We start from the raw sequence: 15948 nt of genomic DNA on the forward strand, positions 1-15948 counted from the left end.
CCTTTTTATGGAAAATTAAGTGTTTGGAAGGAATAAAGAAGCCACGGCTCATGTTTGGAGCAGACTGTGAAGCTGGGGATGGTGGTCGTGCCTGGAGGGGTGGGTTGGAGCACTGAAAAGTGTTGGGTTTGCAATGGAGATGATCCAGAACCCTGATGTGATCTGGAACCCTGGCCCAGACAGGAGCTGACCCAGACTCCCAGGTGACCTAGAGCCCCGGGCATCTGGGCAGGAGTGTGTCTAAAGACACCCCCTGGATGCTGACATCCCCAGGGGCAGAGGTATCTAGAACCCTACGTGGTAATCCAGCCTCCCAGGTGATGTGGAACCCAGCACCGCCCACCTGCCCCAGCCGGAGCCCGGTCCCTTTAAGAGCAGCTCGGTCCCCTTTACTCTATGTTTACATAACACACCGAGGCTGTACCACTTGCTGGAGCGGAGGGGGGGGGGGGAGAGTGCGAGGAAGGGGGCGGAGCGCAGCCGCGTGGAGCCCCGCCCCCTCGGGCGCTCCCCCTTTTCAGGCTGTGAAAGGGAGCCGGAGGGGCGGGGTTATACGTGGCCTGGCGGCGGAGCTGGAGAGGAGGGGAGGGTGCCTCTTTGCTGCTCCCGCCCCCCGCCGCCGCCAGTTGGTACGTCCCCCTCGGTGCTCCGCCCGCCGCCCCCCCGGTGTAGTGGCCGTTGTCGGGCGGCCGCCGACTCCGAGCGGGGCGCAGTGCGAAGCCCCCGCGGCGGTGGGACGGCAGCGGCGGTGTCTTCGCGGCGGCCCCATGTTTTCCCCCAGCCAGGAGGAGCACTGCGCGCCCAACAAGGAGCCCGTCAAGTACGGGGAGCTGGTGGTGCTGGGGTGAGCGCTGCGGAGGGGAGCTGGGGGGGACCACGGCGGTGGGGGCCCGTCCTGGGGCCGGGGGAGCGGCGGGAGCGCCCCGGCCCCTCAGCCCTGAGGTGGCGTCGGAGGTGCGGGACCCCCGGCGGTGGCGGGGCGGGGGGGGGCCGAGGGGTGCGGGGGCGCCGCTTCCCGCCTTTCCACCGCCGGAGCGCGCAGGGCGGCCGGGGGGTCCCGCTGTCGCGCTGCCCGGGGGCTGGCGGCGGCTGCTTGTCCATGCGGGGGCCAGAGCGGCTCGGCCCGGCGCCCGCGGGGGGCCCCGGGCAAACTTTGTGCGGGGTGGGGGGTGCGGAGCTGCGGAGGGGGCCGCGCGACCCCTCCGGCCCGCTCGTTCTGCCGGTGCCGCTCGCAGGTGCTGGCGAGCCGCGGTCCGTGGCTGCAGCCGCTTGCGGAGCGATCCCTGGCGGTCCGTCTCGTCTCTCCGAGAGACGGCGTTCTCCTTGCAAATTGCAGGGGAGATGACTTTGGAATTAGGAGGAGGGGCGGGGGGGAAGCGCTTATATTCGGTTCCGTAGTGGAAATGTTTATTTTCTCAGCTTGATATGGATCTTAAAGTAATCCGCTTGGTATTACGTACTTGCCCTGCCGTTAAAGCTTGCAACCTTTCTGCTGAACGCTGTAGAAGCGAATGAGGGAGAAGTGTCTAAGACGTGCTTGCTGAGAGCCCTTGTGAACCTTAAAGGAGATGCTTAATTTTGATAATTTAATATGTGGAAGCATACGGTTAGTGGAATATTTTTTAGGAATCAATACAACAGAAAGGTTTCAAACCAGCCGTGAAGCAGAACACTTGCAGCCTTGCAACACTATTCAGCCTCCCCCAGAATCTGTTACGTATTTGCTGCAAGGTCGTAGAAAAACCTTTATCCTGGTTTGTTAGGGACTTTTTCATTTTGTTTTAGTCACACAATTTCATAAAGAGCTGTGTTCACCTCTGCAGAAACAGTGTTTGAATCTCTGGGAGCAGATAAAAAGAGCAGTCGTGACTGGGTACTCTTGTGTCCAATGCTATTCCTTTTTTCCTGAAGGGATGCTAAGTGTTTCTTATCACGAGACTAGGTCAAGCTGCAGTTACCATGGAATAAAATACAGCTATTGCCATGAACGTGGCACAGCTGCGACTGAAAAAACTTGAATTTAAGTTGAGTAACTTGATTTGGGAGAAATACCCATATCAAACTAAATTTAATAAAGAAATGATCTTGCTGTTTCAAATGTGGAAATGGAGGGTAACCTCAGCTGTGCAACACTGTCTCTGATAATAAAGTCACAGTATAATGTTGAATCTTTAATTAAATTAGAGTGCATAAATTGATGTTATGCTGCAGAGGCTTTTTGTGCACAGCTGGAAGCATTTTCCTTTCTGTTGCTTACTATTTTTAGCAGCAGTTGAAAGTATAGAAGTATGAAATGTTTTGTGTTTTGGCTCAGATCTTAACCTAGCAGTCTGGTGTGCTTTTCCTTTAATATGGGAACGCATTGATCTCAGTTTATCAGTACTGCCAGAGGTCTTGATCCTCGCTGCTGTGTTTTGAAACATGCTAATAACATTTAAATAAATTTCATATGTCTTAATTTTCATTTGAATATCAGCTGTTCCCTAAAACTACTGAGGTTGTATCTTCTGGATGTTACACGTGCTAAAAAAGCAAAAAAATCCTCTTGTTCTTGTAGTACAATTATGAACAAGAAACCTGCAAGCAGGCAGCCAGGTCGCTCTGGTCAGTGCGTCTTTGTGGGCTATACTGAAACAATGGGACATTGGCTGTAACAGCTTCCAGACGCCATGTGCCTGGTAGATGTAGAAACAGGTAGACATGATGGAAGCAGTCTGCGTAATGATGTTTTCCATGCTTGGACTGAAGACTGGGGCGGGGGGGGGGGGGTGTGTGTGTTAAGATCCATTTGATGCTTTAGGAGTTGAATACTGCATTTGCTATCAGAGATGTCTTAAATGTTGCATGTAGTGCTGCAAATAATACAAACGTTGCTCTTTGGTGACTCAACATTTGTGACTAGGAGCTCTTGGAACAGCTTAAGCATCTGTTCAGCATTCTAAAAAAAAGGAAAATATTCTTAATACCTTTTTTGTATTAAAATCTTGTAATCTGGTGTTCCATTTAAATAAGGCATTGTAAATCTGCTCTCCTCTGTATAGTGAAACTGAGATTTGTGGACCAGCAGAAGTGTAGCATTGCAGCTCTTGTTAGAACTGCTTGATTAAAGTTGATAGTGATCTCACAGCTAGATTTAGAAAAGTTATTTTGAGAGACTGTGTGTGGTTTTGTGTGGGGTTTTTTTTTTCTTTTTATTTTTTTAAAAACTTTAATTGTGACGTTGATTAATAACTTCTCTCTTGATCTGTGGACTTTGAAATTATGTGGTGAAAAGGATGATGAACAAAGAAACTGTCATATGTCATAAACTGCTCATGGTCCTCTTTTTAAGATGACAAAACTTTATCTTTCAGTCCTTCTCTGTTTTCACAGTGTTAGAGTATGGTTGTTTTATACTTGACCTTTAAATCAAGGGGAAGGTGTTCTTTTGGCAGTAGGTAGTTCTTCCACTGGAACACATTCTTGTGCTGTCTCACAATAGTGGTGATCGCTTGTCTGCGCATTAATGTGATCAGAGGGTAAAGCCTAAGGCATTTCCAGTCAGTCATTGCAGCAAACACATTTCTAATAACCTTCTGTCAGTAGTATGTTACATATCATACATCAGTGATGTGGCAGCCTATGTTTGGTTAAGATTTTGTTTGAGGTTTACATAATCAATGTTGCAGTGAATAAAAACAGTTAATGTAAATCAAGCCAGACAGGTCAAGATGGCTGGTAAAGAAGAGATCATCTGCTTGATTGTGAATCTGCTCTTGTACATCTGCTCATGGCGTCATCTGTTCACAGAAGGCTGTAGATTTCTTAATGAAGCAGAAGCATTGATATTTTGTTTTGGGGGGGAAGAGAGATACAAATCTTTATCTGAAGTCCTGTCAAAATGATAGCTCATTATGTAGTTCTTGAAGCATGGGACTGGAGAGACTTTCAAAGGAGATACTGAATTACAGTACCAAGTACGTGAATAGAGTGTCAGTAGGTTATTTATCAGTAGCCTTCATCTGACTTCTGTGGTATCTGGTTAGTGTTAGAGGTGCATGTCCCATCCCCTTCCTGCCAGTGCCCCTTTTTCCTCTGACTTTAAATTGCACTCTGAAGAAATTGTTCTGTGAGAATGGCATTCAGGCCAGCAATGCTTTTTCTTTTGTGTGTGCTGTGTGCTGGTCCTTGGCTGCGTAGGGTAGCTTTCACTGAAGGCAGGTGTCAGTGGCCTGGTGCTGTTAAATCCCCCCTCCTTTGGGGCTGTGTGATGTTGATGGGCAGCCTTAACTTCTCAGGAAAGCCACTTGACTAAAATGATGTAAGTTGAAGGAGGAGTGTCAGTGAGGTGTAAGTTTTAGTTAATGGCTGAGTTCTCTAGCGATGAAAGGATTTCGTACCTGATGTTAGATATTTTCAGTGTGATGTATTGCAGCTGATCCTGAGGAGTTTTGGATGGGGTTTCTTACAGGTGTGTGCATGTAAATGCAATATTTCTTAGTAACTAAAGATTGCCGTTAGCTATTAATTAGTAAGGAGGTGCAGCCTGGTGCTTCCTCAGCTGGGGAAGAGTTTTTCTTACTGATTTAATTCATTTTGCAGTATCTAATAATTTTTTTAATTGAACTAGACCAAACTCTAAGGGCTGTCACTCAGTGTTTTTACAGTGGTCACTTTGAAATTGCTATCAGTGCTTGATCTATAAATTTTCCATAGTCAACCATTAAAATAAATGAATTTGTTAACTTACAGGCTGCAGTGCCTGAAGGAGCCACTGTGGATTGTTGTGAGCTTTGTTTAACATGGATAAACAGGCTGTAGTTCTGCTTAAATTTAACCCTTTGAAAAAACAGAATAAAATTCTCATCTGTGTTTGCAATGATAAATTCCATGGTCACTTAGGGGAAGTATTTCCAGTTGATGGTACATTTTATATGTGCAGCAAACTTAGATTTGAAACATGTCTTTTTGTGTTAATCTGAAGGGACCTTCTGTTTCCTCATACAAGCTTTTTCTGATTGATCAAAGTTGCTCCTTAACCTCTACTTCCTTGACAGGCTCATAAAGTTCTGAAGTGTTTTGTACTTTTATGCACGTTTCCAGTTTTTAACTTGCCTGTTTGGCTTTTCATGGGACCCTTTTGTTAATCACCTGCTGTGCAATTTGGGAAGAAGCTGATGCAGCTTTCCAATAGCGTTGACAAATGCAGATGCAATATGGTGTCTCTGCTTGTCTCTGGTAGCTGCTTGCTTCTGTTTATGAACTAAAGGCAGAGGGAGGATCATCCTGACTACAGCCTTAAACTGGGGACTCCTATGGCTTTGCTGTTTGATATCAAGCTGAAATGCTTTTTAATGATTCTGTGTTATCCCACACTATATGGTACAGATACATTGGTGGTACTGCTTAGATGACTCAGGTTCTGCTGTTGAGCCTTATTTAAAAATATACTTTAGGCTTCATTTAAAGGAGTGTCTATAGCAAGTAATGGTAGCCACCCGTTAAGTACGTTCAAGGTCATGAGTCCATCTGAGAATCCTTTGCTGCCACAGTCATAGCTGGGAAGCTGCTGTTCTGGAGAAAATGATACATTATTTTATTTGATATTAACAGTGGCTTCTCAGAGACCTTTATGTCTTGTGCTTAGTTTAGGGTGAATCTTTTAAAGCCGCATAGTGAGAATATAGGATAAGTGCCAGTTCAGAGCTTACAAGTAGATTAATCAAACACCAGAAGTATGAGAGCACTAACTGCAATGTAGAAAAAATAGTAGAAAGGATTATATTTGAGGAAATCTTTTGTGGATTTATTTTCAGTGAAAGGTTGTGTGTGGCTGGATAGAGCAAACGTTTTGCTTCATTTAAGCTAAGAAAGAAAACATACTTGCATTGGTTCTCTGTGATTGTGTTGTTCCATGGAGTACTTTTGACTTTGTCTCAGAGTACGGATTTGTAGCCAGCTGTAAGCTTTATTCGCAGCATCTCAATACTGATGTCAAATCAGAAAGCAGAAACATCAAACTCTAGAAAACAAAATCTGTATTTGTTAAAGCAGACATCAAACATCATGTTTAATGCCTGTTACAAAAACCAACCAGAGTGTGTTCTGCAAGTTAAATGGTAATCCTTTTGGTGTGTACAGGCAGTTGGTCACACATGTTCAAGGGGAAAACTTTTTTTTTCTTTTTTTTTTTTCCTAAAAAGATGGAAACAGACTGTTTTGAGTAAACAAGTCTGAGAAATGTAAGGCACTGTTGCACTTCTCTTGTAGAACCAAAGAGCTGTGCCTTTCCTATCTTGGCCAAGTCAGGGATGCATAGTTTTCCATTTTCAGCTGAAATTTATTAATAACTTGTAAGTGAGCAGATATTGTGAAAGTCCACTTGTTTCTGCTTTAAAATACAGATATAAACCTAGAAATTACTTGCTAAGCAATTAGGATTTGGGGTTTGTTGCTGAAAGCAGCATCTTGCTTAAGCTGTTTCATGCTCTGTCTTAACAGCAGGCTGTTTTTCAACTGTGAAACAAGGTTGCTTGAGAACAGATTTTTTTTTTTTCTTCTCTAAGAAGTCAGGAACTTCTTATTATCCAGTTTAAATTATGGCTATTTAATGCTCCTTTATTATGGAGTTAATGCTGCTCCCTAACTTGCTTAGTCCTTACTCCTCAGTAGTGAGAGCATGTATCAAGTTGATACTTTGAGAAGATGCAACTTTCTTTTCCTCTAATCTGAGGTAATGAGAAGCTGTGTGAGCGTAGTATGGCACTGAGCCTGAGCTGAAGGTAGGCTTTATTAGTTCAGAGTGCCAGCAGAGAAGTTTTACAACTCTTTGCAAAATACTATTGACATGCCTGTAGGCAACAGCTGTTCAAGTAGGCTGAACCAGCTGTTGTCTTGTGGTGTTCTTCTTGCTGGTAGTGTCTGCACATGCCTTGGTTCTGAATTTGTCTTGAGTATATGTGACTAATATGGGTATGAAACCTTCTGAAGGTGACTCCTGTAGCATGCTGTACAGTTGTAGTCTGACTTCATGTTTAGTAGAAGTGCTTCTCGTGATGTCATCTAGAGATGTTTGGTTATTCTGCACTGTTGTACTTGTTTATTTGTCCTGTGGTCAGGAAGGAAAGTGTGGTAGAGGACCATTCAGTCTGAGCTCCCAGCTTGAAACAAAAACTAGTTGGTTTCCAGGTGTAATTTGTGCTGTCAAATCCTGTTCCATTATTACTGTTTGCTACCCTAAATCTCATTTGTGTTGAGGATGCTTTTCCTTTAATCAACAAATATCTTTATGTTTATTCTCACTCTGTCCCAAGGTCACCACTGAAAAGCTTGCATGTGACTTGTCACAAGCTTATACCTTGAGGGCCAGGAATGGGGATGCTGGTGTAGAGAGCATGTTTACTTCCAGAGACTTGTAAGGCAAAGCTTCTCATTTTGTTTGGTTTATAAATACATCACTAAATGGTGTCCTCACATTTTATTTTTTTTTTTTCACTTCTGTCACATGCATATGCTAATATTGTTTTGAAGGCATCCCAGTTCTCTTTTAGGTGACTTGTTTTCCTCTTGACAAGATGCAGTTCAGAATTTTATGCCTCCTTTACACTTGCCTCATTTTTTTTAGGCACCTACTGGTGTAGCTTTGCGCAGGTTAGTGCCAAGTTTTGAGATCACAGTGTTACTTGCATTCTTGGGGGCGGGGGCACAGTTCAATACTACTTTGACAAACTAAGTAACATCTGGGATTCGACTGTTTTTATCTTATTACTCGGTAGCCTAGAACAGGTTTTGGACCTCGTATTAAGCAAATATTACAGTTAAGAGCAGCAGAGGCTTCCATAGTAGATCAGTGTGCTTTGAGCATAGAGGTATAGCTTGGAGTAGTGCTGTTGGAGCTCTTCAGAGGTGGTATGCTACTGTGTATGTTCTCTGGATGACCAGATGTGCCCCTTCTTGTGATGACTCCTACATTTAACCTTGCACAGAAGGTCACAACCTAAGTACTCAATAGCTGGGTCTCTGTGTGCTGTTGATGACTATATAGTGGTTGCACTTCTGGCTATGAGATTTAAAACCCAACAGAGACCTGGGGGAGGGGAAGCGTGGCAGGCAATTAGCTCTTTGGGGGTTTTCCTTAATGTCCAAGTAGGTATTGTGCTGCTGGGAGTTCAGCAGTAAGAGTAACTTGTCTTCAGGTTTGACTGACTGTACAAAAGAAACATCTTTCTACTGCCCTTCCCACAAACAGCACTTGTTGGCTAGAGTTAGAGCTTAAGATACAAGAATACAGACCTTGTAGGGCTTGCAGTAAGCAGCAAAGCTTAAACAGTTGTAATATAAACATTCAGTCTTTGAAAACTTGTTTCCAAGGGGCTGTGTGGTAGGAAGACGCAGCATCTTAGTGTGGTTGGGTTATGGACGATACATGAACAAGGTGACACTGGGCTTACATTGTCTAGGTGGAGCTCTTACTTGCTTTGATTAGTATGACTTTTGTTCCTAAAACTGGCAAGTATCAGCTGTTTAGCACTGAGGTTTTGTTTAGTTCTTCCAAGGCTGGAATATGAAGTCCTGCTAGGTTGGTCAGAAGTGTGCATGTGCTTCATAGTAGCAGCAGTTACTAGCTCATGGTGAAGAAATAATAATTCAGCTAAAAGCTCTCTTCTGTTTCACAACAGAAATGTCATATAGATGAAAGATTGCATGCAGCAGTTGTGAAAGCGGATACAGGCAACATCTACAGTGCTGAAGAGTCTGTTGTATTAAAAGCAGAGTGGTTTTGAGACGAGCTCAATTTGATCAGGCATGATATGAGGGTGCATATTGCCAAAGGACCTATTAGGTATGCTTCTATCAATAGCAATTCATTTTTCCTGTAGGGAGGGAAAGTAAGCAAGCCTTGTTTTATGCTTCTGGAAGCGATTTGCTTTAGTGGGGGATTTCTCCCTTGTGTAACAATATCATCTTGTGCAGTGTGCCTAAGTCCACTATTAATCTCAACCTCCCTGTAGATAAAACTAGCCTACTTCAAGAATGGTGAACTAGATGTGGGACTGTTCTTAATCTAATGTAGCAGAAGGCTTCCTATACTGGGGAATGGCATGAATGCCATATACGCCCTTGTGAAGCATTTGGCAATAAAGGCCTAATGCTAAGTTGTCATATTTATCGCTTATACTGTGATATAGCTACATTACTGTGTAGTGACTAATTGTATTAAACAGAGACAAAAGCAACCAGTTGTACAGCAAGATAAACAGACTCAAAATGTCAGTTTACTGTGCTGCATCTCCAGGGGAATGGGAACAGGCAAAAAAAGTTAGAGATAGCTGGTGCAGTCAGTTTAAAAAGAGAAGGCCAAGAAGCATGTATGGTCTTCTCCTTGAGTGTTGTAATATTAACTGATCTCCATTGTTGCAAAATTTCCTTTTTCCTCTTTGCATTGAAGGAATTGATGAAAAGGAGATGTTGGTACTGTCTTTCTTACTGATAAACACTTTTGGAAGGCAGTCTTCATGTTGCTACTGTAGTGATGCACTTGGGCTTTCAAATTACTATTTGCCCTCAAATATGTATGCTGTCTTTATTTTAGAATCCAGTAAATCCATAAACTGTTGTGGAGTGATTTTATTATTCAGACTGAATGGCTTTAGTAATGCCTAAAGAAACAGGTAGTCTTCAAACTGATGAGGTGTATCCTCTTAAGGCATGTGAATGTCATGGATGAAGAAAAAATGGTACTGTGAAGACAATTAGTCACTGTGTGAAACTAAACTAAACGAATTGAAGCATATACAAGCTTAAATCTCCTCTTGTGTATTGCAAATAAGCTGGAGACCAAATGTGCAAACTCTCTAGCCACGTGCCTTTAGGAAGAGTGAAAGAACTGTTTAGTCTAGATGCAGAAGTTAATGGGCTGAAACTTTGATATAAGCACAGCTGTATTTCTTCATGTGCAACAGCATGGCTTTATTTTGATTGTTGATGTCTGATTTAGTAATGGTGGAGTCTTTGAAACAGGAGTAGTGTGTGTATGCCCTTCTTTCACAAGGGAGACCAAGCTGTTGAAAGATACTAAGAAATGTATGGGTCTTGCTTCCCTGCACATCCTTTGGCAGGGTTCTGTACCTCACAGATGACTGGTTTCTTTTTTATGGAACATTGACTAATAATAATAATAAGAAATGTTGTTCTACTTCCAACTTGCCTTCCTCCTAGTCCATGCTTGACCTCTGAGAGCAAACAGCTGTGAAACTCAGTAGTTGGATTCAAAATTCATTTTGGCATTGGAGAAGAATCTTTCAGCTGAGATAGGATTCTTCACCTTATAGCTGTTCTAACCTTTGTGCTAACAGATGTGTAAGACCTACTATGCATTACTTTTTGAATCTTAAAATTTGCTGGATAGTTTCCCAGTGCATCTGGGAACCAAGTTTTAAATTTGTGAGTTTAGCATGTGGCGTTTTGTTATATGATGGGAGAGGTCACAGAGCCTTGCTGCGGGTCTGTACTCCCTCTAGCAGAACTGCAGTGAAGGCAGAGGATTTCTTCTTAAAGGTGTTCCCTTATCTGATTCTGCCAGAAGATTTTATTGAAATATGCTGTCAGTACCTCAGTGGTTTTGGCCAAAAAAACTACCAGCAAATGAGGCAAGTGGAACAAATTGGTCTTAGGTCAGATCTATGAGGAGTCCAGTTTAGCTTGACATAAAGCAGCTGAGTAAGTTCTTCCATTGAAGCTGAATCCAGAGAAGGAAGTTTGACAATAGGCAAATGGGTCAGTCTTGTGTGGGTTTTTACTTTTTTTTTTTTTTTTAAGCTGGTCTTTGTTGGGCCAATGAAAAGTCTGAAACATAAGAAACACTTCTAAACACCACTGACAAGCAGATGCCCTTGGGATGGTACTGGCATTCCTCAAAGTTATAGGAATGTGCCACCATGGGCAGTGACTCTGGAAGCTGCAATGCTTTTGTTGTATTGATGATTTGGAGATGTTTTCCTTAGGTAAGATGTATTGCTGAAGGTGCCAGGGTAGAGGCTGCAGACTACTCATTTATTTTTACAAATGTGCAGTGCTATTTCTTTCCACAATTTCAAAAGCATTTCTTAACTCTTTTTGGTAGTGAGCCTCTGCACCTGTTTAAAGCCTTTGACAGAGCTTTCCAAAAAGCTCTAAATATGTTCCTCCTTTTGCCTCTTTTGCCTTTAAGTGATAAAGAAGCCCTTTTTTTATTTCCTGATATTTTCAGTCTGCTTACTGTGAGAGCAAAAGAGCCTTAGCTTTTGACTGTTTTGTGCCTTACTTTCAATCTCTGAGCACAAAATACTGCTGTTACACTGCTGGCTCAGCTGTGCCTTATCTATTTGGTTGCACAGTCATACTTCCAACTGTACTACTTGAGTACTATCTAGTTTTATTGCAAGTTTTGAGTCTCTGGCATGCAGAGGCTGGTGTAATACAGCAAATACCTTTCCATGTAAGGATGCAGGGAGACTACAAACTATAATGTACAATTCCCTCTGTAAGCAAAGCTAGGGTTTTAGTAATTAGCAGGGTCTAAGTCAAGCTCAGGCTACCCTCCTAGTTTATTATGTGCAATGTGACTTTAAATTCAGTTCAGGAATTGGCTTCTGATCATGTATTGCTAGTTTGTACCTTAAACTCCTTGGAGGAGGCTGGTTTATATTAAGGCTTTAACTCCTGGAAATCTTTCAGCACAGAGAGAACAATTGTAAAGTAATACTTTGTTAAAGATCTTTTTGTGGCGAAAGTGATTTGCTCTTTTTCCTCTGGGCTTTTTGTAGCCAGTGCAGGCAGGCAGGAAGGGACTGGATTTGGGTTTGGCTGGATTCCAATTGCAGACTCTATTCAGAACCAAGCCAGGAAGAGTATAGGCTGATTTGTAAGTTTTGGGTAGAGATGGCAGTTGAGAAAAACAGCTGTCATAGTTTGTGGACTGATGAAATTTGTTATGAGTATGTCAGGTAGTAGAAATGTAATGCTTTGTGCTATGTAGAGTTAGAGAAATGCATTAAAGATCAGTTTGTCATGTGTAAGTTAAGAGAACAAAACAGTTGAGATAAACTAAAAATATTGGTAGATAAGCATGTATGATATTCTTTACTATACAGAAAGTGTGTAATAATCTGTAAAACTAGCTACTCTTTCATTAAAACCAGATGTGCAAAGTAATGTTCTCCCTCTACCTGCCACTGTTGTGACTTGCCTGTGAGCTAAGTGAAGCCTGTGTAAGTGATGTTAAGCAGTCTATCATTTACTTAGGTGGGAACTTATCTCCGTTTATGTTCATTACTAAGTCTAAAGAGTGGTCTGGTTGGGGATAGTACAAACTTTCCATTTTGTTCCTTCCTCCACTTGTAGGTTTTACGTATGCTATTCATTCTCTGTTTTTAGAGAGAAGAGTTTTATGTACAGACCTATGCAGAGCATGACAGCTGGTTTTATGTTTAAAAAAACCGATAAAAATGTATATATTGGTATAGCAACCAGTATATGACACACCTTTTAGCTTCCTGTTATGTTGTATCTTTTTTTCTTTCTCTAGAACAACAGAAGTCTGGATAATGACTGTTCACATGTGCAGTTTGTCTTGGCATTAAGTAATCTTACTTAAAATTTAGAGAAGTTCTGATGAGGTGCTGTTTCAAACTGATCATGGTAACTGCTCGTAGCTTCTAGAACTGCTTGTATTTAACTGGTGTGGGATAAACTTTTTGAGGATTTGATGCTTCTTTGAGACTGTAAAAGCTAGAAGTTAGGTGGGGGCAGAACAAGGTAGTTGTTTTGGGGTGATGACTCAAATGGATGGAGTGAAGTAGATATCTGAGGTAGTTACTGCTCCTGGCTGTCTAGGCAGTCATCTTGTGGGAGGACACCACATCCTCAGCTCCCCTAGCAATATTAGCTCCCTGTTCTACTCATTTTCCCATCTGCTTCTGATGAATATGCTGTGATTTACTGAAAGATGTAGTGACAGGAGAGGTGGTAGTCTGTCACTGGAAATGAAGTATGTCACTGAACAGATTGTATTCCAAAGCCACCCAATGCTATGTGAGCTCTATTGAGGAGAGTTTATAAGATGAATGAGCCCCACCACCACCCTCCACTGCCTCATTAGACATCAAGGAATCCATGTGACTGATTCTTACCTCTGAGGAAAAGCTTCAATTGGACCTGTCACCTTAGTAGACAAAGAAGGAATCCAACTGCAAGACATGTACCGAGAGGAAATCTTAACTTTGCTGGTTCTCTGACTCATGTAACAACTTGGTTTCTGATTATTCCCTTTGTTACTAGTAATGCTTCCCCTCTACTGCCTGCAGTGATGGTGGGATGTCAACTTTGAATGGGAATGGATACAAATGTTCTGGTAGTGCAAGTAACTATGGGGAAGGTGTTTGAATGTAGAAGTGTTGCAATCCCTAGTGGCAGCCTGGGCTGCACCATAAAGGTCTGTTTGTGAAGAAAACACAGTGCTTTTGGAGAATACTTAAGTAAATGTTCATCACGTTCTGTGTGTAAGTCAGTACAGTGCCTTTGGATGGATAATTTTCTGGTGGTTATTGGGGTACTAGAAAAGCCTTAATGTGCTTCCTGGAGCACTCTGTGTAGAACACAAGTCTTGTAGTGATACTTAAGTTTTGCTTTGAATCAGTTCATCTCTGCTTTTTTAGTGCAAAAATGATGTCCCTGAAGAACAACTCTGAGTGTCTGTGTTTTTTTGAAAACAAGCTTTTTGGAGACATTTTAAACACAACCTGAAAGTTTGGAATTGTAAATAATATATTTTAGCAGCCTCATTCTTGGGCCTCTCGTGTGAGATCAGTTCAGAACTAAGACTAGTGTGCTGTGTTATTCAGCATAAACATTGAGTTTTCTGGGTATGAAAAGCTTTCCTTTCCAAGTGGTTGTAAACCAGCCCAGCCAAGGATGTTTGTCCTTGGCCAAAACTCTGAAAGGAGAAGTTTGTTTGGGATCAGTCCAGTTGTGAATGCTTCTGTAGTGAACTGCAGGCTTGCTATAATGGGCTGAGTTTTTACAGACGAAGATATTGAAGCAGATTGATGGGTGTGTTTCTGTACCTCATTCTTGCCTTCTGTTACCGCTCAAGGTGGCAGAGTGATGGCATCTCTCGCCTGAGAGATTTATTAGATTAACAGAATCAAAGTTGTAGGTGCCCCCATCCCTGGCAGTGTTCAAGGCCAGGTTAGATGGGAGTTTGAGCAGCCTTGTCTAGTGGAAGATGTCCCTGCCCATAGCAGGGGGTTTGGAATGGGATGATCCTTAAGGTCTCTTCCAACGCAAACCATTCTATGATTCTATGAAATGCTATAGCACTTTTCTCTGCTTTTGGAGGAGGAAAGTGAACAGTTGTGGCAGACCCTTACAAATACTCTTATGGGTATAATGCTAAAGTATTGACAGAGTAGCAAGGGAACATGATGTTTATTTTCTAAAATGCATATGCAGTATCTTTAGGTGAGTAAGGAGGAACAGGTAAGAATTTGGTTTTCTGGAAAACGCACGTGAAAAGGAGGTAGACTCTGTCTGTATTAGTGTATCATCATGCACTTGCAGGGGAGTGGGGTGCAAAATTCCTTGGCGTTGCAGTGCTCGCCTTATGGAGAATGATGTTGGGTACAAAAACTGGAGGGCAAAAGGGAATCTCTGGAGCCAGCCAGCTGTAACCAATTACTTTATTTTTGTGGCTCTGAACTAGCTCTCTTTCAGACATGCTTTACTGGAGAATCTACTTCCAATTTCAGACTTGGGCTCATGAGCTTTATTTCTACGGCTGAATTTCCATTTGGCTTACAAATGCTACTTCTAAGTCCTGTAATACTGTTTGGAATTACAGCCTGTCCTTTGGGAAGCTGCTTCAAACAGATCCTCCTTTTTGTATTTTTTTTGTCTGGTTTGCCCTGTAGGTCATCCTTGTCTTTTAAAGTAAAAAAATCTAGATAGAAATGTATGGGGTGGCTTATTTTTTTGAAAGTTGGTGAACAAAAATAGTATAGTAATAGTATGCTGACTTTGTGGGTTTTGGCTAAGAAAAAGAGCTGGATTTTGAAAGGAGAAAAAATGAGAGAGAATGTGGTCTTAGACTTGTTTTCTGTTTTACAAACCATTGTGCCACTTGTGTGCATTACTTAATATCTATTGGAATGTATTTTTATGAAATTTTTTGAAACTTCAGTTTGTTGACTATGTAACCAGAAGTAAGCAGTCTGAAACAGCACTGCAAACAAGTGAAGTGAAAATTTTGGTCTTCCAAGAAACTTCACTGGTGTAGAGCCTTCAGTGTGGCTTGAGGGTTTCAGTGGTTGCATCTGTATATGAACACCATCTTGCATAGCTATCTTGCATAAACTCATGTATTGCTGCATCACTGAGAAGGACATGCCTTCCCATCTGGAGATGGCAGTACTGCAAAATCTCTGGTTTGAGCAGCTGTTGCAAGAAGTTCTACAGTGAGATTCTTCTAGGGAAGAGAATTCCTGAGCATTTGGAAATGCACAATGGTAGGAATATACCAGTTCTGTGACTTGATTCATTCTTAAGAAGTGCACGCAGATACCTCATAATTCTCTGACCATGTCATACTTACTTGATGTAGCATTTTGGGAAGCCCTCTGAAAGGAACAAAAATCTCAAAATGCTGTGGGTAAAGGTGTGAAACTGAAACACTTTGCTGTCATAAAGCTGTTTAGATCAGAGCTGGTTTTGCTGATCAGCAGTAAACAACAGCCTTACGGAATCTTTTCCTGGCTAGATGTGTCTGATTAACTTTGTTATAGATTATGATAAAAGCAAACACCTAAGGTTGCTGTGAATTAGTAAGTTGTCAGAGTGTTTTAAGTCTGATGAAGATATATTGAAGTCTAGTTCTCTGCATTGCTGCACCATTAATTTCTGGTTTATTAAGACTTTAAAAAAAACCCTAACCAA

General features: G+C 42.1%; 1 protein-coding gene across 3 annotated transcripts in view; it reads left to right on the forward strand.

Moving 5' to 3' along the window:
* The first annotated feature begins 593 nt into the window (after nt 1-593).
* PELI2 (pellino E3 ubiquitin protein ligase family member 2) overlaps nt 594-15948 on the forward strand; it is a 74598-nt gene continuing 59243 nt past the window's right edge. The window contains exon 1 of one of the 3 annotated variants that reach the window (XM_065685289.1): nt 594-844. In XM_065685289.1, the coding sequence (XP_065541361.1) occupies nt 768-844 (77 nt within the window). In that variant the 5' untranslated portion in view covers nt 594-767. The remainder of the gene's footprint in view (nt 845-15948) is intronic. The other 2 variants (XM_065685288.1, XM_065685287.1) reach the window with 2 other exon arrangements.

The sequence above is a fragment of the Lathamus discolor genome, chromosome 6 (assembly GCF_037157495.1).
Source record: "Lathamus discolor isolate bLatDis1 chromosome 6, bLatDis1.hap1, whole genome shotgun sequence".
Lineage (NCBI taxonomy): Eukaryota > Metazoa > Chordata > Aves > Psittaciformes > Psittacidae > Lathamus > Lathamus discolor.